The 26846-nt window shown below is 40.7% G+C and overlaps 2 protein-coding genes across 8 annotated transcripts in view; one reads left to right on the forward strand and one right to left on the reverse strand.

Moving 5' to 3' along the window:
• The window catches only part of LOC133382996 (uncharacterized), a 103752-nt gene extending 92676 nt beyond the window's left edge, over positions 1-11076 (reverse strand). For 4 of the 5 annotated variants that reach the window (XR_009762144.1, XR_009762142.1, XM_061622801.1 and 1 more), the window contains exon 1: positions 10649-11076. The gene's annotated coding sequence lies outside the window, so the exon portion shown is untranslated. Of the gene's footprint in view, positions 1-9758; positions 10534-10648 lie in introns of those variants that run through there. The other variant, XR_009762143.1, reaches the window with a different exon arrangement.
• On the forward strand, positions 9826-25963 carry YWHAQ (tyrosine 3-monooxygenase/tryptophan 5-monooxygenase activation protein theta). 3 transcript variants are annotated; one of them, XM_061622799.1, is made up of 6 exons: positions 9826-10061; positions 11308-11633; positions 22970-23093; positions 23258-23421; positions 24356-24451; positions 24930-25963. In XM_061622799.1, exons 2-6 carry the CDS (start codon positions 11340-11342, stop codon positions 24987-24989), a joined length of 738 nt encoding a protein of 245 aa, XP_061478783.1. In that variant the 5' UTR covers positions 9826-10061; positions 11308-11339; the 3' UTR covers positions 24990-25963. The 3 variants fall into 3 exon arrangements, with proteins under 3 accessions (XP_061478783.1, XP_061478781.1, XP_061478782.1); XM_061622797.1 differs by having other exon boundaries at positions 9827-10061; positions 11250-11633; XM_061622798.1 differs by lacking the exon at positions 9826-10061 and adding an exon at positions 10289-10445 and having other exon boundaries at positions 11250-11633.
• Positions 25964-26846: the final 883 nt, after the last annotated feature.

The following is a 26846-nucleotide window of genomic DNA, read 5'->3' on the forward strand; positions in this document are numbered from 1 at the left end:
CTTCCAAGGGTGGCGGTACTACCAAAAGGGCCCCCTCAGCTGATCTCAACACCCAGGAGGGCCTGTAGGGAAGGAGGTGGTCTACCAGTAGATACCTATTTACCTTCCTTCCCACCCCTGCTCTAAAGAGCCATGTACATTAAGTAGCCGGAATAGCAGGAAAAACTGGTCTACCTACTCACATAACCAGTCTGTGCAAGAAATGAGTCAGAATGCGACTTAAGTATGTCATCATGCAAAATTCAGCTGGAATTTGACAGCTGGATTTCCCCCCTCCCCTTCAGTTTAATTGTATATATATGTAACATCACCATGTTGTTATTTTTAAAGCATGTAGTTAGAACAAGCCTAGTGATAACAATTTCCCTAGGATTTGAAACTTAAGAGCATCTATCACTTGAAATACAACACTAATTATGCTAACTGGCAGACTGTTCAGCCCTTTGGGGTTTATTATCAGAACTGCTACACAAAGCGCTCTCTGAAGAGATTGGGAGAGAAGATTCTCTCCCTTCCCAACCCCATCCCTGCAATGGAAACTTCCCAAAATAAATTGAATTTACAATTCCATGCAAGCTGTATGCTTAGCAGCTTTTAAATTAACATGTAACAATATTAATCAAGCAGAGAGAGTGAAGTTGTGCTTGTAGCATTAATGTGAATCAATATTTTGTCATCTCATCCATCTTTTGCAGCAGCCTGTTATAAGGGCTACTCAGTGAGTCTGTTGCTATCGTTGAATTTTACTCCCAAATCCATAAGGCCTGAGTCCAACACATTGTCCACTGGACTTCCCTGGCGGTCTAAGCTGGAATAGGAAGCTAATGCAGTGCTATCCCTGCACATTCTGTTTTGGTTTATTGACCACTTCACCTTAAAAAAAAGGAAAAAGAGACCTCCTTATTAGGGATAGAAGAATCTGTCAATTGCGATTTTCTCAGTTTTGCATTTTCACAATCTCAAATTCAATTCTCCAGGTTTCTGCAGCAATTTACTTTTTTAAAAATAATCTTCATAAAAATTCTTCAACATTTTAGTCCAAATTTCTCCTAATAAACACAGTTTTGACCAGTTGCTTTTTGCAAGCAATTTCCCCTAATATAATGCATTTTGTCTGTTACTTTCACTCATCTATTCATTTTTATATACATTTCCCCCTAATTTATGCATTTTTGTAAACAAACAAATTTAACATCCCCTACCACTGAAGATGGGTAAAAACTCTCTTTCCCAGACAAACTAGCAACTTATTCATTCACCATATGTTCAGAGGCACGTTACCAAATTCTTCCAAGCTACACAGCAAGTGGTTTGGACTGTGAAATTCCAACTCAAATTGTGTTTGCATTTTTACCCATTTGTAGAGCAGTACAATATCTCAGAGAGGAGGTCTGGTGCATTCACTATAGCTGCCCAATTTCCCTGCTTTTTAAAGTTTGATAGAAATATCTGTTGGCTATAGGTACCCTTTTAAACTGCAAGGGTTTTTTGTCTATTAGTGAATTTATATCTAAGTTAGACCTTCCCCTGTTTCTACTAGTTTAGTAGCTGCTCAGCGACACTCTTTAAAAAGTGTACTAATAGTTATTTGGCACCAATATGAGTCTGTTGAATGTTCACATCCAGATACTATTTTGACACGCTGCCAATATTTCCCAATGGAAAACAACTATGAACATTATTAGCTTGGGATTTCATGGAACTAAATAAAGCAATCTTCTCAGTACAAAAGGCTTCCTCTCTGTCAAAGTTTAACTGTTAACACCGAAGCAGTTAAGAGTTTATTTACAAAATATGGCAAAATGCCTAATATTTTCTATTTTAAACAATCTATATATAATACAGTGACTCCCAAGGACGTTGGGTGATTGTGAATGAACAGCTGTCCAGAAAAACATCAGAACGTCATCCATACATAATCTGTTTTCCCTTTTCCTCCTTTTTGCAAAACCATATTCACTGCTACTATTAACTCCTTCCTGTTGGGAGTATTTACCAGACCAAGAAACATATAATTTTACTGGCAGCAATAATAAAAGCAGCTGTTGATGAAGTTTGTTGGAAGTTTGGTATATCTTGGTACTCAACAGACACAAACACCGTACTAGGTAAGTCCTTGGGATGAAGGTGGAACAATAACAATAACACCTCTCTCTGGTAAGGCTACTTGCCTTCTGTAACACCTGGGCCTGACTTCCGTCTGCTGAAGTGTAAGGAAAACAGTGAATACATTAAACAGATATCATGACTATGCTCTTTTAACCTTAGCAGTGATATGAGTAGTAAGTAATGGGGGGTAGTGATTCTTATCACTTTTCGTTATTACCAAGAACTTGCCTGGGGCCTACATGTATGGTGTATCCTGAACTCTCATTTCAGTATTGAAAGTGTTGTGTTTCTGAAACTTCTTGTGGACAAACAGAAGTTATAGCACAGCTGGAATGCCATTGGTGGTAACAGTACATACTGAGATAGTGTACATCCAAGGATTGTTGATATTTGTTACATCTTCATTACGATGCCATCAGGAGAATCAGGAAAAACATTAAAATATTTATTGCTTCTTAACATTTGATGCCTCTAATACAGTTTAATAATTCCTGAACTTTGCCTCCACATTCATCAGCTCATGATGACAACTCTGAACAGCACAGCTATCCATCTGAACAGTTTATTGGGTAATAAGAAAAGATACACAGAAATGTGTAATAAAGGAAAGTATTGTCCAGGGGTATAGTGACGGGGGGGGGGGGAAATTAGGGCATTGCTCCCCCAGTAATAATTCTGCCCCCCACATGAAAATTTCCTTCAGTCCCCACATTTCTTGCATTGCAGTAACTTAAAACTTCACTTGAATTGCACTGTATTTTAGAAATACAGTTTAGGCATCCAAAGAGAGGCGCAAGGCAAAGTTACCGAGAGAATGCAAACACAGTAAATATAAGAGTTAAAAGTGTGAATGAAGTGAACACAAGTCTTGAAGGATGGGGTAGGGAATTGGCAAACTGAAGTGTTTGCAATTGGAGGAAGAAAAGGTGGGAAGGACAGTATTGTTATGCACCACGGAGCATCTCCCCCTCCCCTGTAATGCTCAACCACCCTCCTCTGTAGGTGGAGGGTATTATTAGTGCAGGTGTTGGACTACAACCTGGGAGACCAGGGTTTGAATCCCCACATACCATGAAGCTCACTGGGTGACCTTGGGCCAGTCACTGCCTCTCAGCCACATGAAAACCCTGCTCATATGGTCGCCATGAGTCGGAATCGACTTGAAGGCAGTACATTTACATTTAGTGGGTGTGCATAGGCTGTTGAGCCTAGATTGTGCAGCAGCCTAGCCTAGTTCAGGGAAGGACCTCAGAAGAAGCGGAGAGGTGAGGGAGCTGGCTCTCCAAGGCCCAGAAAGCCTAATAAGACCTTACTAACTTTGCCCAGGCAATGGGGAGCTGGAATATTGTGTGCATGTCTGGGGGGCATTTCTTCCTTAGTTTGTCAAAAAGTTGAAAAATAATAATGCACCTTATTTAACTTTTCTCATGTGAACTTATGTACTACCAAAATAGGGTGGGTGAAATTTGCTGGTAGAGTCATCAGAAGCAGTGTTAGCTGGCCTGCTCAGGGCCTTCTGCAGAACAGAGAGTATGTGCTTGTACAGTTGATTATAGCACCTGTAGTTCAGAGAGACGCATAGTTCCTATGTGACATGTTGTCAAGCATTTCCATATGAAAAGTGATGTTTATTAGTTTGATTTTTAAAAGTGAAATTTCTTTTAATTGCTTTCCTAGCATGGCAAAGGAGACCAGGGTATTTAGTTCCAGGAAGTAGCTGCCTCAGGAAAACTGAACTCACAGTTCACAAGCTTACTAAAACATTGTACCTGTGCTAGGAAGCCTTTCTAAGCATGGACACTTTGTATGCTGCAGGACTCACCTTTGGTATATCTATGGCTGTATGTGAAAATTAATTCAGGTGTTTCGTTGTTTATCAGAGAAAAACAAACTTAATAGAATCAGAATAGCAGAGTTGAAAGGGGCCTATAAGGCCATCGAGTCCAACCCCCTCCTCAATGCAGGAATCCAAATTAAAGCATACCTCACAGGTGGCTGTCCAGCTGCCTCTTGAATGTCTCCAATGTTGCCCACCACCTCCCTAAGTAATTGGTTCCAGTGTTGTACTGCTCTAACAGTTAGGAAGCTTTTCCTGATGTTCAGCTGAAATCTGTCTTCGTCTAACCTGAGCCTATTATTCCATGTCCTGAACTCTGGGGTGATTGAGAAGAAATCCTGGCCCTCCTCTGTGTGACAACCTTTCAAGTATTTGAAAAGTGCTATCATATCTCCCCTCAGCCTTCTCTTCTCAATGCTAAACATGCCCACTTCTTTCAGTCTCTCCTCATAGGGCTTTGTTTCCAGTCCCCTGATCATCCTTGTTGCCCCCTTCTGAATCTGTTCCAGTTGTCTGCATCCTTCTTAAAGTGCAGTGTCCAGAATGGGATGTAGTACTCAAGATGAGGCCTAAACAGTGAACAGAGGGGAACTAGTGCTTCATGCAATTTGGAAACTATACTTCTTATTAATGTAGCCTAAAATAGCATTTGCCTTTTTTGCAGCCACACTGCACTACTGGCTCATATTCAGCTTGTGATCAACAACAGTTCCAAGCTCCTTCTCGCGTGTAGTATTGCTGAGCCAAATATCCCCCATCTTATAACTGTGCCTTTGGTTTCTTTTTCCTAGATGTAGAACGTTGCACTTATCCCTTTACATGTTATTCTGTTTATTATTTATTTATTTATTTATTGTACTTATATACTGCCCCATAGCCGAAGCTCTCTGGGCGGTTTACCGTAACTAAAAACATTAAAACAAGTATACAAATTTAAAAACACATCTTTTAAAAACAATTTAAAACACAATTAAAATTTTAAAAACAAATTAAAACACATGCTAAAATGCCTGGGAGAAGAGGAAAGTCTTGACCTGGCACCAAAACGATAACAGTGTTGGCACCAGGTGCACCTTGTCAAAAAATTCATACCATAATTTGGGGCCCACCACTGAGAAGGCCCTCTCCCTTGTTGCCACCCTCCGAGCTTCCCTCGGAGTAGGGTGGGTTCGTATTGGGAGAGGCGTTCCATCAGGTATTGTGGTCCCAAGCCGCATAAGGCTTTATAGGTCAAAACCAGCACCTTGAATCGAGCTCGGAAACATACAGGCAGCCAATGCAAGTGGGCCAGAATCGTTTTTATATGTTTGGACCGTCTGGTCCCTGTTACCAATCTGGCCGCTGCATTTTGCACAAGCTGCAGTTTCCGAACTGTCTTCAAAGGCAGCCCCACATAGAGTGCATTGCACTAATCTAATTTGGAGGTTACCAGAGCATGGACAACTGAAGCCAGGTTATCCCTGTCCAGATAGGGACGTAGCTGGGCCACCAACCAAAGTTGGTAGAAGGCACTCCGTGCCACCGAGGCTACCTGAGCCTCAAGTGACAGAGATGATTCTAGCAGAAACCCCAAGCTACGAATCTGCTCCTTCAGGGGGAGTGCAACCCCATCCAGGCCAGGTTGGACATCCACCATCTGGTCAGAAGAACCACCCACTAGCAGAATCTCAGTCTTGTCTGGATTGAGCCTCAGTTTATTAGCCCTCATCCAGTCCATTGTCGCAGCCAGTGCTCTAGCCTATCAAGATCACTTTGAATTTTGTTTCTGTCTTCCAAGGTATTAGCTATTCCTCCCAGTTTTGGATCATCTGTAAATTTGATAAGCATTCCCTGCACATCCTCATCTAAGTCATTAATAGCAATGTTGAAGAGCACTTGGCCCAGAACCCAGGCCTGTGGTACCTTACTCATTACCTCCCCACCGTTTGAGAAGGAATCACTTTTTGAGTATGATTCTGTAGCCAACCGTGGATCCACCTGATAGTTGTTCCATCCAGCCCGTATGTAGCTGGCTTGCTAATCAGAATATCTTGGGTCACTTTGTCAAAAGCTTTGCTGAAGTCAAGCTATATTACATCCACAGCATCCCCACAGTCTATCAGCGAGGTTACTCAATCAAAAAATTAGATAAGATTAGTCTGGCAGGATTTGTTCTTGACAAATCCATGTTGGCTTCTAATAACCATTGCAATGTTTTCAATGTGCTTACAGACTGACCGCTTTATAATCTGCTCAAAAATTTTCCCAGCAATTGATGTCAGACTGACTGATCTGTAGTTCCCAGATCCCTCCTTTTTGATTATAGGGACAACATTAGCCCTAACCCGGCATTTCACCCATCCTCCATGATTTTGCAAAGATAATAGCCAGTGGTTTTGAGAGTTCTTCAGCCAGTTCCTTCAATATTCTAGCATGCAGTTCATCAGGACCTGCAGATTTTAACTCGTTCAAAGTGATTAGGTATTCCTTGACCGTTTATCAATCTCAAGCTGCAATCCTGCCCCTTCAACTTCACATTTGCCAGGAGGGTCATAGACCCTCTTTTGGGAAAAGACTGAGCCAAAGCAGGAATTGAGCACTTCTGCCTTTTCTTTGTCACCTATTATCATTTTGCCATCCTCATTGAGTAGCTGTACCACAATTTCTTTTCTCTTGTCTTTTACTATGGATGTACCTGAAGAAAGCTTTTTTGTTGCTTTTGGCATCTCTTGCTAACCTCAGTTCATTCTCAGCTTTAGCCTTCCTGACACCATCCCTGCAATTCTGTGCTACCTGTGTGAATTCTTCCTTTGTGGCCTGGCCTTCTTTCTACTTCTTATCCTTTTTTGTTTTCAGGTCATCTCTAAGCTTTTTATGGAGCCACATTGGCTTCTGCTGCTATCTTCAGGTAGCAAACTTAGTAATCTTGGCTTTTGAAAATAACATATTTGAAGGAATTTCAAGTGAACAGTTCCTCTGCAAGTTTGCAGAGAAATTACATTGTGTTAGACTTTATTAACAGTTCAGATCATTATGGTAGGATTACTTGCACAATATACATTTATTTCCTAGTCACTGTTTAGTTTAGATAACTATTGTGCATGTGCAAAGTATTGTGTTTTAATTTGATTTGGGTTTATGTAAACTTATAAATCATAGTTCCTAATTAAAATGCATAAATTGGGGTTTATTTTTGTCATTACCTAAGAAAAGTTCCCCTCAGAAACCTCTTTTGTATTGACGGAAGCCCCAACCCTTCTGACCCCCTAGTGTTTGTGTCTGCCCACCCAATGAAAATTGTCTGGCTAGACTCCTGCTATTGTCCTGTTAAGGAGAGAGTTAATTGCACAAATACCCTGTGAACATCGCTGGATAGAAGACACTGCCTCAGGGAAAGAATGAACAGGTCATTTGACTAAACAGGATTGAGCATCCAGGCTAGTGAGATTATTCATTATTTGTCAAGTTTATGAGGGCACCCAAAATGGTGTACGATTTCTAAAACCTCAACCAACTTAAAACAGCAAAAAACAAAAACCTAAACAGCCCCAGCAGAACAGACAACAGTCGTAATTTCAATACTTCAATTTTAAGCACTTGAGAGAAAAATAGAAATACTTCCACTGACATCAATCTTGGTGGAGGAATTAATGGTCTAGCACACCCTGCTAGCCATCCATTTAATTTTTACCTTCTTGCTATTTACCTTTTTTCAGTACTTATTCAGATAGGGCAGTGGGCAATCTGATGTACTTTAAAGAGAAGTAATTTCCCTCCCTCTGTTATGAGAAGTTTAGCACCATCCCTACAGACCTGATCAGAAAAGCAATGATTGCATTGTGAAAAAGGACCACCCTTGGAATAATGGGGAAGAGTGAAAAATGTTTTGGCTCATGGCTTGAGATTCCTACTTTATTTTGATGCTAATCAATTATCAAAATGGAGTTCATTAATACATCAGCTCAACCAACAGCAGAGAGCAATATTTAGCAGCTGCAGCAACACAGCCCAATTATTTAAGAGCAAAAATTGATGTAAAAAAAGCACCCACAAATAGCATTCAAATGCCATCAGCACCCTTTATCCATTTTGCTACTTCCACTCCTGTGCCCGTTCTGCCAGGAGGGTCATTAGCACCTATATTTGCTCTGAGACCCAATGACCTCTGCTTTAGAACACTGAGAATCCTCTTCTCTTGCACCTTGTTTCTATAATAACCACAGTGCCAAACTACACATTATGTTAAAATCATCTTCATATTTGCATGCTTTTAAAAAAAAAAGCAGGTATGGTGGAAAAAGGTTATCCCTTTTCCTGCACATGGAGAATTGCAAGTCTAGAAAAAAGTGCTAATAGTTCCTTCTCATTCAAGAATGTCCTACATTCAGGAATGACTAGACCCAAGAAACATATATACTCAGGCTGCCCCTGAAGGAATCCATAGTTCGAAAATGCATTGGTTTTAATAAACGCATGTTTGAGAATCTAGCTCTCTTTTGGTTTCTTTGTTGCAGAGAGATACAGTCCTATGCTGTGTGCCCCATAATCTTACTGTGCTGTAATTGGGTGGAGTCACACTATATCCTGTGGTCTGTCCTGTTAACATGGGCATGCTGAGAGATGGTGCAGAGCATTTTAAAATATTCCCCTTTGTTGAAGTTAATGGGAGAGAAATCACATCTGGTTTGGGACTGATGAAAAGTTGCACTGTCTATGGGGGCAAAGGTATGGATTGAAGGGGTATGGGCCACAAGCAGATATTATTATCTCCCCCACTTCTCACAGGCCAAATCTTACAGGACAGTGGAGCTGCCCACCTGTCAATCACCCAATGCCACAGTGATGTTAGGCACCAGCAATCAGCGTTTCTTGCAAAACCCCTTTTGATTTAGCCAGGTTTTTATCTGCCCCACATCTGACAACACATATGACATCAGATGTTAGGGGCTTGGCTTGGCTGAAATGGCCTTAGCAGGCTTAATTAGGTCCAAGGGCCAGAGGCTTCCCTCCCCGGCCTACACTGACAAGCAGTTGCCTTCCAAGGTTCCAGCTGGGGTTCTTTCCCATCCCTACTTGGAGACGCCAAGGTAGGCTCTACCCCTGAGTTATGGCTCTTCTCATGCAGATGTGCATTGCCCAATAAATATACCGCTATATTAACTACTGTGCGGAACCTCCGAGCTGATTTCACTTCCAACTGATTACGGAAAAGCAATGTCCCAGCACTGCTAAACCGCATTAGCAACCTCAATTCCAACAAAAACCACCATGCTAGTGCCATCCTCCAAGAGCATCCTTTATTTATAACTGTAATGGTTACTGAACATTTGTCAAACAACATCAACGTGTCTGCCGCTGCCGAACAGAGCACGGAAGTCACACTCCCTTGCTGAAAAGGTTGGCAGTCAGCGCCCTAGCATAGTTTTCTCTGCAGCCTTTCTCAGCAGCCCTCATCTGAGGCTCACATTCCTCCTACTAAGAGTCTGCCCTCCTTTCCTGTGGTAGCAGGAAAACCCCAAACCCACCTCTCCCTTTTCGTGCCTCTCTCCCTCCCGCCCTGCAGCCACCGCAGCAGCACGAGACTCCCTCGCCACCCCCCGGTTCACTTCCGCCTCCGCCCTGTCTCGTGCCTCGCCCTGTCCAGGCTTCTAGGGAAGAACAGTATGTGTGAAAGAGATGGGCGGGGGAAGGACAGGCGGAAAGGGGGGGGTTGTAGCAGCATCGCCATGGCGACAGTGACGTCAGATCACCCTGGATCTAATTGGAGGAAACCCCGTGGCCCCAGTTGCAGCAGCCCACGGGCCAACCGAGCTTGTGCCCCGACTCTGCCTACCTTCACGGCGGCGCGCAGAAGCTTGATTGGTTGCATGAAGGTCGGAGGAGGAGCCGGGGCTCGGATAGTGCTGAGTGATAGGCTGAGGCGCGCGAGCGCGGGCCTAGCAGCAGAGAGTTTTGCTTTGTGCCAACGCCCTTTAGCAGCGCTGGTTCTCTCGCTTGAGACGGGAGCTTTTTTTCTCTTTCCCCCTCCCTCTTCTTCCTCCTTCTCCCCACCTTCTTGATCCAGCCCCAGAGCGGAGCGAGCGCAGTTGACTCAGCAGGCGCCAGCCGGCCCGGCCTAGCGCCTAAGCGGACCCAGGTGAGGGTGAAAGCGGCCTTCCCGAAAGGGAAAGCAGGCAGGCAGGGCGCGGCCTCCATTCTCTCCATGGCGCGCCTTCCCTTCCTTGGTTAATCCCTGCCGCGTCGTCCATTTTGTGGAGGCGGTGCGGAGTTCGGAGTCCCCCTGTGGGGAGGGCACTGCGGGGTGGGAGGCGCTGCCGCCGCCGCCATTTCGTACCGGCCTGTAGTCGCCGCGGCGGCATTTCCTGAGAGGCGGCGGGAAGAGAATGGGAGGGAGAAGGCTAACAGATATCGTTCATACCTCACCGCGTCCCTGTTACTACTTGGTCCCTTCTCTGGGGACAAAGGCACCTGGGTCCTGGGCGTGGAGTCGCCGCTGACTTTCCCCTCGACTCCGAAGGAGGTGCCAAGAAAAAGGCATTCGGTCTCTCGCCCTTCGTTTCTCTCTCTTCCACACACCGTTTTTTCTTCACTTAATCGCCTTCACTTAATCTCCCCCCCCCTTCAGCTTTTTTTCTCCACACGGTCCTTCTCCTCCAGCGCCAAACTCTGCACTCTTCGCCCATGTTCCCTTTCCCCCCCCCCCACCGCTCCTGGTCCGCCTACCAGGCATTCTTCAGTGTCTTGCTCTTCGCTCGAGCTCCTTTCTAGCTTTCGCTGCTCTCCCTTTTTGCCAGCCCGCCTTTCACTTGCCAAGGTTGTAGGTTATCGAACACGCTTCTTCCATTCTTTAACGCAACTGAGTGGGGGGTTGGGGTTGTTATAGCAAACATAACTCTGTTGGTCCTTGTTGATCAGTCTGTAGTGCCCAACTCCAGAGTTGCTTGCCGGTAACCTATATACTTAATTATTCCTGCCCGCCATTTCCAGAGGCCTGGAGTCCAAACCACAGGGTGCTCGTGGCCTACTAGGTAGCTAGGTGCTAATCCACCTGTTCGGGAGATGTCTTCTGCTGTTATCTACATAAGCAGTGCTAGGGTTCTCTAGGCTAGTAGATATAATCATTTTGATGCATTGATGCAGTATATCTTTTGTCAGCTTGCTGATTGGTGGTTTGAGTTAAGGCCTTTAATGACTGTTTCTCAGTGGCCTTCATGAAGTCACTCCTCCTGTGGGCTGGACTTCCTAAAACTCTTCCCATGACTCAAAGCTCGCAATTTCTTACAATGAGTACAGGTTTAGGAATACCTATCTTTTGTTGTTCCAGGTTGTGAGGTGCTTTCTTCTGATTACGTGAAAGGTCCTGTTCTTTTTTATTAAATCAGTTGCCTTGCTGCTTATACCTCTGTTGGCCAACATGGAAAAGACGGAGATGATTCAGAAAGCCAAGCTGGCTGAGCAGGCAGAGCGCTATGATGATATGGCTACCTGCATGAAGGCAGTAACAGAGCAAGGTGTTGAATTATCCAATGAAGAACGCAACCTTCTCTCAGTGGCGTACAAGAATGTTGTAGGGGGACGACGCTCTGCTTGGCGGGTGATCTCTAGCATTGAGCAGAAAACTGATGGCAATGACAAGAAGATGCAGCTTGTGAAGGACTATCGAGAGAAAGTGGAATCTGAACTTAAGTCCATCTGCACTACCGTTCTGGTGAGTGTATTAAGCCCACTTCAACTTCCTTTGTATGGGTAACTTTCTGAGTTGAAGGCTGAGGCCTAGAAGTGGAATGAATTGCATTCTGTGACATGTTAATATAAATGAGTGGTATTCAGTGGGTCTACTCTGGGTAGGACTAGCTTTTAATTAATAGACATAACTAAGTATAATTTCAGTGAGCCTGCTCTGTGTGGGACTTAGTTGAATACAACCTGATATTTTGCCTTGCCAGGAGTTGGAGATGTGAGCAAACAAATGGTTGACCAAAGTGAAGTTATTACAAAAGTGGTAGTAGTTGTTTAAAACTGTAACTTTTAACAACTTCTAGTACAGTAGTTGTTTAAGACTGGCAAGGTTATTGTAGAAGATGTAAGAATGAGGGTTGGGACTGTAAAGGGCATTTACTGTCTTATTTATAACTATATAATCCCATAATGCCTTGTATTACAAAAAGTATGCATTTGATAAATTAGACAGTTTGAAAGGGCAACTTACAGAGTTCACTGTAGCCATAACTACTTTGTTTTTTGAAATATTAGAAGCTAGTATATGTTGTATCTTAAATTCATTGAATAGGGGAAAGTACATGGAACATAGTTGGGATTGTCTGCCTCTTAACAGTTTCTTTTATTTACTTTGCTCTTACCTGTTCCTTACTACTTCCATGGGCTCTGCACCAGTATAACATTTCTTACTGGAAGTGATAGATAACTGGCAAGAGTAATAGTAGTAGAAGGGTGGTGATGATGAAGAAGAAACAGGCTGCTTATTATCTAAATATGTCCAAAGCAGCAGGCAGTGCTTTGTAGCTGTTCATATTTTCTCCTGATTTCTGTTAACTATTTTGTTTTTAACAAATCATGGTAATGTTGGCATTACAGAAAGCTTGATTACAATTCTTAAGTGACTTACCTGATTCTTCTATCACAATTAAATAGAGCATTGCTGATAACTGTAGCAGCGAATCTTGCTTTGTTTAAACCCACGATTTTGGTGTTCCAAATCTGTGCAATCCCTTGGCATACTTGTTTAAAGTATTTCTCAACTCTGTATGTCTTGTAGGTAGGTTAGGGTAATCAGACTTGTAAATTTTGATTCCTTTGAAGCTTTGTTCCATTTGCGACTTAAATCTTGATTTGGATTGGGTTAAGCAGGTTGGCAACCAGTGAAAAACAAATGTTCCTCTGGTGTTTGGCTCCCTGTCTGAACAAAAAACTGCTTCTTCAATCCTGTTGGGCATCATAGCTATTCTTAATGCAAATTGAAATTTGCAGCAATTTCCACATAGTAACAATGTAAATGTTTGCTTTTGACACCAAAGAGGGCTTTGGGTTTATGCCTGTAAAAACAGCAGCATCTCATGCCCCACAGGCAAGTCACTTTTGAAACTTAGAGGAGTCTGCTGTTCAAAGAAAAAACAGAATTCCCATTAGGTAAGCTCAAGCTCTTGGGTGTGCCTAAAGTAGCTTTTTGGAACCTAGCCAGTGTCCTTAGTCATCTTTATTGCATACTAGCAGTAATGCTTTTTGATTTTAAGCCTGAACTTTCTGATGTAAGGTACAGCTATTTGAGATGGGGTAAAGGGATCAGTGAATTATTTATCTTTCAAAAAACTAATTTATATTATTTTGATACAGAATTATTCCACAAGGAATGAAAATAGACTTATATTAGGGTTGCCTTTAGAATCCTGTGTCTTCTAATCTATCATACATACAATTCTTTGTACTGAATTGTCAATATTTTCCTGAATACTTTACACATGTAGGCATTTAAACTAGGCATTTTAATCAGTATGTAATTTTTCACCAGTGCAGAAAGTATTCTAATTTTGTTGGCCCCAAGTCTAGCTCTACTCTATAAACATTTTTTTTCCTTCTTTGAAAACTGCTGATTTGGAGCAGTGTATTTGATATCCATGAACTGTTGGAGATCTGCATAAACTAATGTTGTGTCACAAATGTACATTCTGACAGGCTAGCTGATACTTGGCAAATGCAAGAAAAACTAGTAACCAATCATTTGACAGTTTGGAACCGAATTGTTATCTGCTTATAGTGGAACAGACTGTCTTCCAGTATTTATCTGCTATTGCAGAGCAATTCATCAAACTCTTGGGCATGTTTAGGGACCTTCAAAAACTAGTTTAATATTGCCTTTAATTCACTAACAGTATATACTTGCTGTTATAGATACATATAAGTTTATACATAGTTATTCAGAGGTAAATAGAAATCATGCTAAGTCATTGTTTGGTGAGCATAGTGGAAGCATAGTGGAAGTGCTTCAGACTAAACTGGACGCACTTGAAGCAGTTGGGGTAACGCATGCCCACTAGGTGCTGTGTTAAAACAAATTATGCTGAGATGTTCCCGGCCACAGTTATGTTTCCAGCCTTACTACTCATGATTAGTTGCTACATTGAGCACCATGAGGTGGTGGGAAACCTCAGGTCCTGGGCCTGAATGTGGCCCTCCACGATTCTCCATCTGGCCTTTGGGACTCTCCCCAGACTATGCCCATCACTGCTCTGCACCTTCCTTGACTGCTTGCCTGGCTGGAATGGATCCTTGAATTAAATGCCTCTTGCTTGCGTGGATGAAGAGAGGTGAATGTGTGAGGAAACCTTTGATTTTTACATAGCTGGAATGTAGCTTTCTGTACAAAATGGCCCCACCTATTGCTGGCATGTGGCCCCTAGAAGATTCCCCATGAGGGAATGTGGCTGTTCTGTTGAAAAATGTTCCCTGTCTCTGCCCCCAAAACAATGTTTTAAGTTCTGAAATTTAAAGTTTAGTGTGAGAGCATCTTCCTTGGGAACACTCTGCTCATCTGCATTGTTTTCTCTGATCTTGGATAAGCAACTCACAACAAACTGCTTGTGAAACAGTTTGGGGCATATCTAAGCAGACCTGCTGATAGGGAAGCTCTCTGCTGCAGTCAACTGTATATGACCTTAGATCATGACCTGTAGCTGCAGATTGCACTACTAAGTTGCATATGTGCTGTGGAATTAGGAGACCGTTACTTCTACTTACCTGTCAAAGGGTAGAGAGGAAAAGGAAATAGCACAGCTGCTTCCTATGTCAACTAGGTGGATTTTACAATATTAAGCAGATGCTAAGCCTTAGTAACTAAGTTGAGCACTTTTAAGTGATCCTCATGAGGGAGTTGAGCATGTCTTTTTCTGTCTGAAAACTGCCTGCTTTAAAAGTTTCACATTTGACAATCACATTTTGTTGATCATAGCTATGTTAGATTCTAATGAAGTAACAGTTACTTTAATTGAATTAGGGTTCATGTTTGAAATAAAAGTATCTTCCCAGGCCTGATGGTCAAACAGAACACTGATAAATTGTACTATTCAAAGTCAGCAAGATTAAATATACCACTATTAAATCTTTAACATGGCTAATTCATGAAAAAATATTCAGTATTATATTTTAAGAAAACTTGTATCCTGCCCTTACATTGTTGTAGTATTACCTGTGGTGCATACTTTCAATATAGCACTACATCATAAATTACAAAAAGGAACAATCTTTAATATTTTATTTGTCTATCTCATAATATAAATTCTCTAGGTGATAACACAATAATTTGAGTTGATGCAAAAATAGCATGATACAATGTAGTACAGTAAAACAGACAAGTACAGCAGGTAGAAACAGTTTAAAACAAGGGATCGGTATTGGGCCATTGCTGCTCATGTATTGTAGATGTTGAATTCCATGACAATACAGCCTTTTAAAAGTAGTTCAGAATCAAAACTGTAGTGTGCCCACAGAGGTGCTGATTACGAGATGAAATTTGACACGATGTGGCTGAGATCTAAAGAGCCCTGTGCTAACTCATTCTCTACTGAGTGGTGGAGGGAGAGAAAGAGTTGATCATTTCGCTACAGTAATGCCTCAGTTAATGAAGTTCATGTGTTCCTGGACGTTACTTCTTTGACAGAGACCTTGGTACCAGAGGTAGGAATAGCATGGAAAGCACAGGGATAAGTTCCTACACCACAAAAAAGGAGAGCAGTTCAGCATATTTCAGCAAGCTTTTTATTCAAAACTAATAATATGCATGCCTGACATGAAATGAGGTCAGGTAAGCCTTGCATACAGACCACATGAAGGCTTCTTCCAAAATGCATCTAGGGATGAGCCTGCCTTGCAGTTTTTGTTTTATCATGTAGCATCTTGCTATAGTAATCTAAAGCTTTGAGCAAAGTTCTGTCCATACACTCGAGCAGGCAAGCAAGGAGCAACCACCACCACCCTGTGCTTGGTCTTTTTCTCTCTCTGCCATCCACCCGTACACTCGAGCAGATGCGTCTGCAGTAAACAGTGCTTCCAGGGCACCTGATGATGATGATGATGTACTGCCTTCAAGTTGATCCCGACTTATGGCGACCCTATGAATAGGATTTTCATGGTAAGTGGTATTCAGAGGGGGTTACCATTGCCTTCCTCTGAGGCTGAGAGGCAGTGACTGGCCCAAGGTCACCCAGTGAGCTTCATGGCTGTGTGGGGATTCGAACCCTGGTCTCCCAGGTCGTAGACCAACACCTTAACCACTACACCTAAAGCACTTTTTACTGTGGAGTCGCCTGTGCCATCTGGCAGAGAACGCCATTCCAGACACACATGAGAGAGCGGCTGCAGCAGCTGCAATCCAGCAGACAAGGAACCACATTCTGACTAATTTATTTAAAATATTTCTATCCTGCCCTTCTACCCTACAATAGGGCACTCAGGGTGGCTACAATAAAATCGCACACATATATAATAAAATATACAATAAAAACACGAAACATTACAGTAAATTAAAATGCATTCTGCACATACAAACATACATACATGTGCATATACATATAAGAAAGTGAGAATAAAAGAACTTAAAAGATAAAAATAAAAACGGTCAGTGTGTGCCCCCACCCCACCCAAAAAGGACTTTGTTACAAAGGAGCTTCTTTCCTGGAGGATTTATTAACTGAGTTATTACTGTACATAAAGTTAATTTGGTTATCTGACCTTCAGCAGCAACTTGGAAGGATGGGTCAGGTAAGCCCTGGTGCATAAGTAAAGCACTCTGTGTGACTCTTGGGACCCTGGCCATTATTGTCAGATTGGATATCATTTTGTTTACTATATCAGTGACCTAGTTATACCTCATGTTATAATTCAGTAAATCAGAAATGCCCAATTTCTGTTGAGTGCAGGGCACACTTTTCCATACATATTCAAGTTTTGGGTGATATATTTTATTCATGAAGGCCCAAGCTTTAAGGTTGCATGTCAGTGTTGCTTGATTGCTTGTAGAGAACTGTTGGGAACAAGAAGCTGCAATGGAAATAGCAAGTCTTTCTACCTGTGCTGTCTCCCAAGCCCAAGAGTCCTTGGTTGGGTAGGTCCAGATTCCTCATGTTGTTTGCTTGGAATACAATTTGCATGCATTAGTATAAGGCAGAGATCACCACCTGGCAATGATAGGGTTTTATTCAGAGTATCTAGTAGAGTTGCATGTGAAGTTAAATTGAGAATGAGACTGAATGTAAGAATGTAACATGCTTCAGTGCCTATTTTTTACTTAAACCATCTAGCTGTAGTCCACTGACATTCTAATCTGCTTTTCAACTCAAGAAGCAGAGCTAAGAAACAATAGTGCTGAATGTCAAAAACATTCTCTGTAGCTAAATTAAAAATGCAACACAGTATTATTTCCTCTCCTACCCACAAAGTGTTTCTTGGGAATTTCTGTAGTGGAACCAATTAGTTCACTAGACAAACTCATGACTAGATCATTCTGCACGTTTTCTACTTTGTATGTTCTGTGTCGTTGGCAAGGTTGGATAGGAATACATATATACAGAGATTAATAATAATAATAATCACCTTCCACATATCTATCTCAATGTAAGAGTGATTTATTACATAGGGTTGTGTGTATGCATACTGGAGTTAGAAGTAGGTTCAGAAGTGATTGGGCTTGAGAATAAAAATTCACTTCAAATTTACTAGAAGCATAACTGTATAAAGACTCTGAGATCTATGTATGATAGTAGGATCATGTGTGCAGTGAGCAGAAAATACACCAGAATGTGGTTACAGAATTTGGCTTGAAAACCTCTAGTTTGAAAGTTGTTTCTAGTCCTTATGGCTTAAGGTGTTTCAAAATGTGTGACTTAGGAGTGCTGAAATTTCAGGTCCTGTTGAAAGGCCTAAATAAGCCTCACAGCAACCACTATATCAAGTGTCCTTGTTCCTCAATTGACTTGCAAAACCAGAATAATTGGGCAAATCTAGATGCTTTGCTTATTTTACATGATTTATGGAGGGTGCAGAATTTACCTTCTTTGGTTGCAGAATTTGAATTTGCCAAGTGCACAGTATTTTGTGTTAAGAGTACACACGTAGCTCTGATTAGTAAAACTTAAGGTGTGTTCCTAAGCATATGTACTTCGAAGCAAGTTCCATTGAAATGGACTTAATTCCAAGTGAGCATATTTGAGATTTGGCTTCATATCTCCTTTGCTGGATCACTTAATGTTTGAGGTTGGTTCAGTTTTGAAATGTGATTCATCAGTCGCTTGAGAGTTTCTCACAGGGATGATTTCATGTCATGTTTTTGGAGCAATTACAGATATGATGGTACTAATTAGGAAATTCTAGTTTACAGTAGGGATGGGAGTTGAAGCATATACTGAGTGGTATGCATAGTAAACTAAAACAAATTTGACTACGGGTTGAGGATTTGATAAAGAGAAAGTGCGGCAGTGACTCAATCAGGAAATTTAATACAAGTAACTAGTGCAGGAAATTGACAGGTTATTGTTTGCATGCTGAAATGGATTGACCCATGTAAAATTTATAATGAAAAGCAAGAACTGTAATCCAAGACTTTGAGATTAACTGATCCACTAAAATAGAATAGATCCAAATTCTGTGTTGTAGTATTCCTATGCCATGCCAAACATGAACAGCTTCAACTGCTTAAACCCTAACACATGGCAGATTCAAATCTAAAGATGGATTTCTTGCAATATTCTGAACAATATCTAAAGGTGTCAGCCAGGTTTGGAAAATTCCTGAGAAGGGTTAGAAAATACGAACAGTAGTGATCCTATGCACTACTAAGGGCTAGATCAGGCATACCATACTCCAGGCTAACATCTGGCATTTTCCATACTATCCGCCTTACCTACTAACCTTTAGTCCTCTGTTCTTTGGCCATATGACCATTGTCCTGTTTGATTACCCCAAATTTTCGACACAAAAGGGTTAGATGTTGCATCTTGCTTGATGTCAGTATGACTCTTATTAGAAATCAGCAGTGTATGGTGTGGAATTGGAAAACTATGTGTCCATCATGTGACTGTCTCTCTCCATCACCCAAAGCTGGAGCTAATATTTTTGGCTGGCTGCTAGGCAGATTTCTTCCCTCTTTATATGAATGAATTTCATGCTGGTGGGGAGATGTGAGGGCCTGGGGGGGGGAGAAGGAAAAACTGTGGTGAGGGGACCCCTTTTTTGGAGGAGTGGGGAGCCAAAAACCTTCAAAAACATTTTTTCTCTCGATTTTTCCCCAGGCCTTCACATCGCTAATGCTGGTATGAAACAGGCTGTAATGTGCCAGTAGTGCTCCATATAGAGTATGTTGGTACAGGATAGAAAGTTGTCAGTTCCCTTGTAGATTGAAGGGTGGAGCGGAAGGGTGGAGGACTTGGCAATGCAGGCTCTGGTGCCTATCTGAAATGATACCTACAGTGCCTGAGTTGCCAGTCTGAACTTTGAACATGTCTTTATGTTGCAGGAAGTGTGGTAGTTCAGATCATTTTACCATATTGCGGTGCTTGACTTTGTAAATAGTATTGTCCTTATTTTAAAAAGTTGAAAACGCCTGTATTCCGTTAAGTAACTGAGGATGATTACAGGGGAGTATAGTCTTTAGCAAAAATGTGCTATTAGTTTGCAAGTGCATAAATTTGGCAATAAGCCATAATAGTATTACAATAACAATACAAAATAAAATAGGAAAATGGCACTTGCAGAAGTATATCTCACTGTAGCTATGTATATAGAAGTTAGGACTAACTCGTGTGTGTGTGTGTGTGTGTGTCCGTCCGTCCGTCCGTCCGTCCGTCCCCGACTCTGTAGAGATGTAAAATGTCCAAAAATGTTGAAGCCCTGGAAAAATAGAGAAAATACAGTATTTGCACTTTTTACAGATTGAAAATCACTTTGTTACTTCAGGAACATAATATGTAATTATGTACAAGTTGGTTTGGCATAACATTATCACATTTGGTATATTAAAAGTACATTTTATTGAAACGATTATTACAAATTGAATTTATTTTTTTTGTAACAAATGAATCTGCAAGTTCCTGAACTGTAAAGAACACCTGAACTGTAAGGAACCTCTTTTGTTTTGCCAGTTTATGAGGACCAGGCAATTTTTTTTTAAAAAAACAGAAGAAGCCATCAACATTTATAACAAATAAAATTACACATGTCTCTGCTAGTCCTCCACAGTGTCAAGCAAACATAAAGCATCCATTCCCATAAAAAGAACTGAGAAAAAGGGGGGGACCAAGATTTAATGAAACATTTTATTCATCATGTTGAAATAAAACATTCCATAATCAATTTTTTCTTCATCCCCCCCCCATTTTTCCAATTTTTTTGGGGGGGGAAACAAAGACAGCTTCAGGAAAAAAATTGTATTTTCTGGATTTTTCCGGGCCTTCACATCTCTAGGCTTAACATCTTTCAAAAAGCTCCAGCCACGTTGGTATAGCTGGGCTAATCATAGTATATAATCTGTAGCCTATCCAGAGACTCCCTCCTGCCTGAGCAAATGGCTTATGCTATATTATTACAGGACAACATCTTGAACTGTATCTACTTTCTTTAGTTGAGCCATTCAGATAAAATAAGATAGTAGTGAAGCGTACATTTGCTAGTCTGAAAGAAAGGTGTGGTGTGTCTTTAATGCTAATAAATATACAAATTGTAGAACAGAAGCTTTATTAAACAGTGGATTGCATTTAATGATGCTGGTACTGTACATTTCCATAAAAAAGCAGATGTTGTATTTCAACAACATTTTGAAAACCTTAATCTTGACATCAAAGACAAATATGTGCATTAAAAAACAACATTGCAGTTCAGTTTCTGGATGTATTCTTGAGCAGTTGTTTTAAAGCCTTATTGTCTTGCAAGCTTCCTGTGACTGTATGGGGGTCTTTTTTAAATTGTTGTATTTTTATAGTATGATAAATTTGCTTTTAACCTCTGGTAGACCCTCTGGTAACAAGCAACAAATGAATCTAATAAATAATAATAACAATAATACACATGCAGGACTAAAGTGTTGTAGCCAAAGTAGTTTCAACTCCAAAAAGTTAACCTGGCTGAAGTATGAAGCAGATCTTACCCAAATGACAAACAAGAAATTAATGATACATGCCCTCTATACCATTCTTTGTCTCTATCAGAGTCATCACATTCTGGATTTTTCTTACCAGAGAAAAATTCACAACCAACAGCTCACAAGAAATACACGTTCCACAAATAATTGAACAGTCTTGGAACTATGTATGATTTTTTTTACCATACATGCTAGTTTATCTTTTCACTGTTTCTACTTTGCATTAAATCCTTCTCAAACTATATAAGTAAGTGTTGCATTAAACATTGAAGCAGTAGTTTTTTATACTACTCAAAATGCCCTAGTCAATATAAAAACTGTATCTTTGAGCCAACAACCGCCACCTATAAGGTCATGGGTAATCTGATAGCCTTATACCAGGAGGTCTTCTCCCTGTAGCAGTTTACAATAGCCCTGATTCTCCCAAGACACTCAGTGGTTATCTTTAAGTAGTTAGCAGCTTTAGCCAATCACCGTGTTGCATAAACTAGGGATTCTCAAACTGTGGTCCATGGACCACCAGTAATCCACAAGCTTCATTCAGGTGTCCATTGCACAGAGTAGATTTCTGGTTGAAGACAGGAATTGGCATATCCATCACAGTAAATATTCATATCGATTTTTTTATTGTGTCTTTTAATTCTTGTATTACAATTTGAATTGTATAGAATTCTAGTGCACTGTATTGTAACTGCTACAATAGGCAGAAAGATCATTAAGTGGTCCACCAAGACCCTCAGCAATTTTAAAGTGGTCCATGAGTAAAAAAAGTTTGGGAACCACTGGTATAAACCATGTTTTGTTTAAATAATAACGTTTATATGCCATGCTAAAAGCCTTATGCTGCTTCAGTCACTGATGTCTATTTAACAGGGTTTTTAAAAATCAGAATGTTAATACAAATTTGATTTATAAGTAAATAATTTGCTAACAATGTGCATTTAAATTGTAGCTGAACCATAAACTTCGGCTGATGGCTTTCTCAGCTTGCCCCTACTTAAAGGACCACCATCTATGAGACAACCCAGAGTTCCTCTGTCTTCTCTCTCCCCCCCCGCCTGCTTTCCATTTAGTATCCCAATAGTGAAGAATGATCCAATTCAGCTGTTGTAGCAGATTCAAACTCACTTCTGCTTTTGGATAACCACTAGTAGCTTGATGTCTGAAACCCTGACAAGTCACCCATAGTCAATCTGCATGCACATCAGATCAGATAGTGGGAAAGAATAGCCCATCAGAACTTTGGATATTATACTTGCACATCTACAACACAATGTCTGAAATTGTCATAGTAAAGTTCTGATTGGCATCCTCCTCAACTACTAGAACTTACAATACCTTCTTTAATATCAGACTTCTGCCACTAGAAAGCCAATTCTTTAGCCACAGAACATGTTCTTTCTAGAGACACCTAGAAAAGTTAAATGAACTCGAGATACAGATTTCTTTTGAAACTAATTTGAAACAGTGTATTTAGATTAGTCCTAGCTGGAACAACAAATCCTAGAGATTAGTCAAAGCTTGAAGTATGAGATCTATTTACTCTGCAAGACAGACACAGATGTCAAACATTTTGCTAGCAACACTTTAAGTGAATAAAGTTTTGATTCCAAATATCAGTCAATCAGGGTTTCAAGTAGACAAAAGCAGGAAACAAACTCTCCAGTCTTAAATGGAATTACACTAATATACCATTAAATCCCACTTTTAACTGGTGAAAAGCCACCTTGTCCTAAATTGAAATACCCTTTCTCTTGCTAAAGTGTCTTTGTCTACTTAGTGCATAATATATCGTGCATTTTGTGCCTAAACACACATCTATAGTAGTATATATTGTAGGAAAACTTTACTTTGCTTTTTTCCAACTCATAACTTAAATGGACACTATATTTTTGTTTTGTTAGGAATTGCTGGACAAATACTTAATAGCTAATGCAACTAACCCGGAGAGCAAGGTGTTCTATCTGAAGATGAAGGGAGACTATTTTCGATACCTTGCAGAAGTTGCAAGTGGGGATGACAGGAAACGTGAGTACTGTGTTCATTTAAGCCTCTACCTTTCAGTAAAGCTAAATCTAGTATAGTAGCACCTGATAAAGAATAGCTATATGTTGTGTGTGAAGTTAATGTTAAGACCTGGCTAGCTTCTCGCAGATTCCCCTTTATACTTATCAATACTTTTTCCTTCACAGAAACAATAGAAAATTCACAGGCAGCTTATCAGGAGGCATTTGACATCAGCAAGAAAGAGATGCAACCCACACATCCAATTCGTTTGGGCCTAGCGCTTAACTTTTCTGTATTCTACTATGAGATCCTCAACAACCCAGAGCTGGCTTGCACATTGGCAAAGACTGTAAGTTGACTTTGGGTGTGTGTGGGAAAGTAAATTTGAATAAGAGAGCAAGAATCATTAACTAAACCTGCTTATCTCCTTGGATACTGAAATGTATATATGGGTGTGTTCACTTAACCCATTTCTTCAATGGAAACTGCTAGTATGATGCATCTTGCTTCTACTTCCTACTTATGGCATGCCATTACCTAATAAACCATGAGGAATAATTAAACAGTATAACAATGAATGAAGTGTTCTAAAAAATATCTTTATTTTGAGAGGCTAATGCTTCTGTCTCACTAAGGTTACACTCCTAGGACCACTCTGGGAGTAAGCACCTCTGATCACAGTGGAACTTGCGGTGATGGAACATGATTTGGGATGGGCTGGTGTCATCCCCAAAGGTGGTTCTCCAAAGGAAAGTCTACACCAGGGGTTCTTAACCTGTGGTCCAGAGACCGGGGTGTGTGTATGTGTGTGAACCTGGGCACAAAAATCCATTTCTGATGCAGTAAAATGTTATTTATAGAGCTCCATAGCTTTCATCAGATTCTCAAAGGGGTCCATGAGCGCCCCGCCAAAAAAGTTAAGAACCACTGATCTGCACTTGCATGTACCCACCATAAGAGATGAGTGTTTAAACACAACCATGGATACCTACTTCCAAATTAAATACTGGCGCAGAGAGACACAATCATTTTATAATTTTCCCTGAGTAAACTTGTAGCACTAACTTCTTTTGCTTCTGAAATGCCTTCCTGAAAGGGTTTGTACAATTGACTGTGCTAATAACCAAGTCTCGTTGATCCTGCATTGAAGCAATTTCCATTTAAAAACAGCCTAAACCTAAGAAGGAATACCACATTTGATGGCTCCTTTGTCTGTAAAAACATCTTTACTTGGGACAGGTTTATTGCCCAAAGAGTAAGAATACTTTAAATGTTTTTTCTAGGCTTTTGATGAAGCTATTGCAGAACTTGATACACTGAATGAAGACTCATACAAAGACAGCACTCTCATCATGCAGTTGCTTAGAGACAACCTCACAGTAAGATGTGTCTGATCTTCCTACAGTAATTGTGCTTAGACTCTAGGTTCCTAAATGCTGTCAGCTAGGCTTTTGGATTCATACTCCTGTAATGGTTTTTAAAAGGGAATTGTGAGCTCTGGCTGTGATGGGGGTAATATTGGGCATGTCTCAGTTCTGATACTGCTTCTTTCTCAGAATGTTTCTCATTACTAAATTGGAGATTAATGACGTTTAGGCTTGATAGATTTAACAGATAAAGTTAGCAGTATCTTAAGGTGTAGGTTAAGGCATTTGTTTCAAGGAACACTGAAATGTTTGTTGGAGGGCCTTGCATTCTTGGCATTGTTTTTCCTCTAATGTACCAGATGGAGTGGATCATAGACTTCATAGAGGGTTTTTTTGTGTATCAGGCTGTTGTTGAGGACAGAGGAGTAGATTAATTGTGATTTTAAGCTGTGGGTGAACCATACCTGAATGTTGCTATTCTTCTTTCTAGTTATGGACATCAGACAGCGCAGGAGAAGAATGTGATGCTGCAGAAGGTGCAGAAAACTAAACTGCACATGGAGTGTCATTCCCCTTCTCAAGAAACCTTTTTACACGTCTCATTCCTTATAGCTCCACTTGGATTTCATATAGCAAAGAGAACCCATCCATGTGTATGGAAATCAATTTATAGTCTTTTCACACTGCAGCTTTGGGAAAACTCCATTCCTTGATTTGTGTTTGTCCTGGCCTTCCTGGTGTGCGGTTACTGCTGTAGAAAAGTATTAATACTGGCTTAAATTCATATAAACATAAGTAACTTCCAAACACTTATGTAGCGGACTAAAGTTATCTGGTATTTAAAAAGAAATCTGAACCAGTTCCTGCAAGCAACTGTGTTTTTGTATTACAGTAATGACATGAAATTGTAGTTAATGCAACTAAAGAGTGTTCAACACAGTTCAGTTCTCCACATTCCTTTTTTATTCTGCCCGGGTTACTTGGTGATTTGACTTTGTCACGCTACTGTGTAGTCCTTTCTATAGGATCTGGGGTTTATTGGGCCAAATGGGAAGCATGGCAGAGTAGCTTCCTACATGTGTGTACAGCAGGACCTACTGAGTGTTTTAAATACAGGGATTCTTCTTACTCTTCAGTTGCTGCTGTTCAACTGCTATCCTCTCCCAATAAAAATTCACTTACACTCCTGCCTTTGTAGTTCTGGTATTCACTTGATTATGTACTAGAAACAGCATGTTACTGCCAGAGTACAGGGAGTGCCTTTTTGGCAGACTGAATTGCATGTCATTTCTTAACACTGGAATGGAGGGAAAGAGGTCACATGTCCAAGTATAAAACTTTTCCATGCAGGTTTGTGCACATGTATGAAGGTGTCAAGTTCGTCCAGTGATTGTTCCGTAGATAGATGGACCACTATTGTGTGTTGCTAATCATTGATTGTAGTCCCAAAAAAGCCTTGTGAAAATGTTAATGCCCTATGTAACAAATAACATTAAATAAAATTACATTTTATAAACCACTAAACTGTTGCTTTGTAACATTTGCATGCAGCTAGGAATAAATCCCATCTAAATAGTTTTATATAATTGAACAACTTTCAAACTAATGTTTGCATCAAGTGTGTGTGTGCTTCTCTGATGCATTGTGTGAAGTGAAATTGATGTGTATTCACTAAAGTTTTTAACGTAGCATGTATTCTCTTACATATGCTTAATGCAGTGCAATACTACTGTTACAAAGAGTTATTCATACAGGTAAATGGAAGCATTCTGAAAATATTACCTACTTCAACAGGGACATCCTATCCAGGTCCATATTTAATTGGCTTTAGAAATGCTCCAGTATCAGAGCATTGTCTGAACCCAAATGGAAGCATTTCTAACAGTTAAAGGTCTTGAGTGCATATAAATACTGTGCCTACTGTAGGGTAAATGCTAATGTACTGAGGGCCTAAAACAGGCAGAATTCAGGTCACACAGGAAATGCTTATCTGAGACTGTTTCACGTACACTTGGATTTGGTGAGCTGAACCATTTGCACATAGCATTGCCATGCTAGCTGTGCACCTGATTGGTCTTTCTTATGGTTAGGCTGCTATATTTCATTTATAAAAAATGCTAATTAACCATCTTTCCATATACACAAGGTAGTGTAAAAACAAAACGGCACTAAACAAACCAGCTGGGCAAATCAAAGTTCAAACAAAATGCCAATTTCTGCCCTTCCTCAAAGGCCAAATGGGAGAGGTTACATGCCTCTGCAGGGAAGTTTGTTCTATTGAGGGTAAAGGCCCTGCCTTTTCAATTCGCAGGAGATGGTACAGCATGGCCTGACATGAGGGCCACAGCTTGCATTGGGAACAATGTAAGGAGAGGTGCTCTCTGTTAATGAGGGACTGGGCTGTAAA

Source organism: Rhineura floridana, chromosome 4 (assembly GCF_030035675.1).
Source record: "Rhineura floridana isolate rRhiFlo1 chromosome 4, rRhiFlo1.hap2, whole genome shotgun sequence".
Classification (NCBI taxonomy): Eukaryota; Metazoa; Chordata; class Lepidosauria; order Squamata; family Rhineuridae; genus Rhineura; species Rhineura floridana.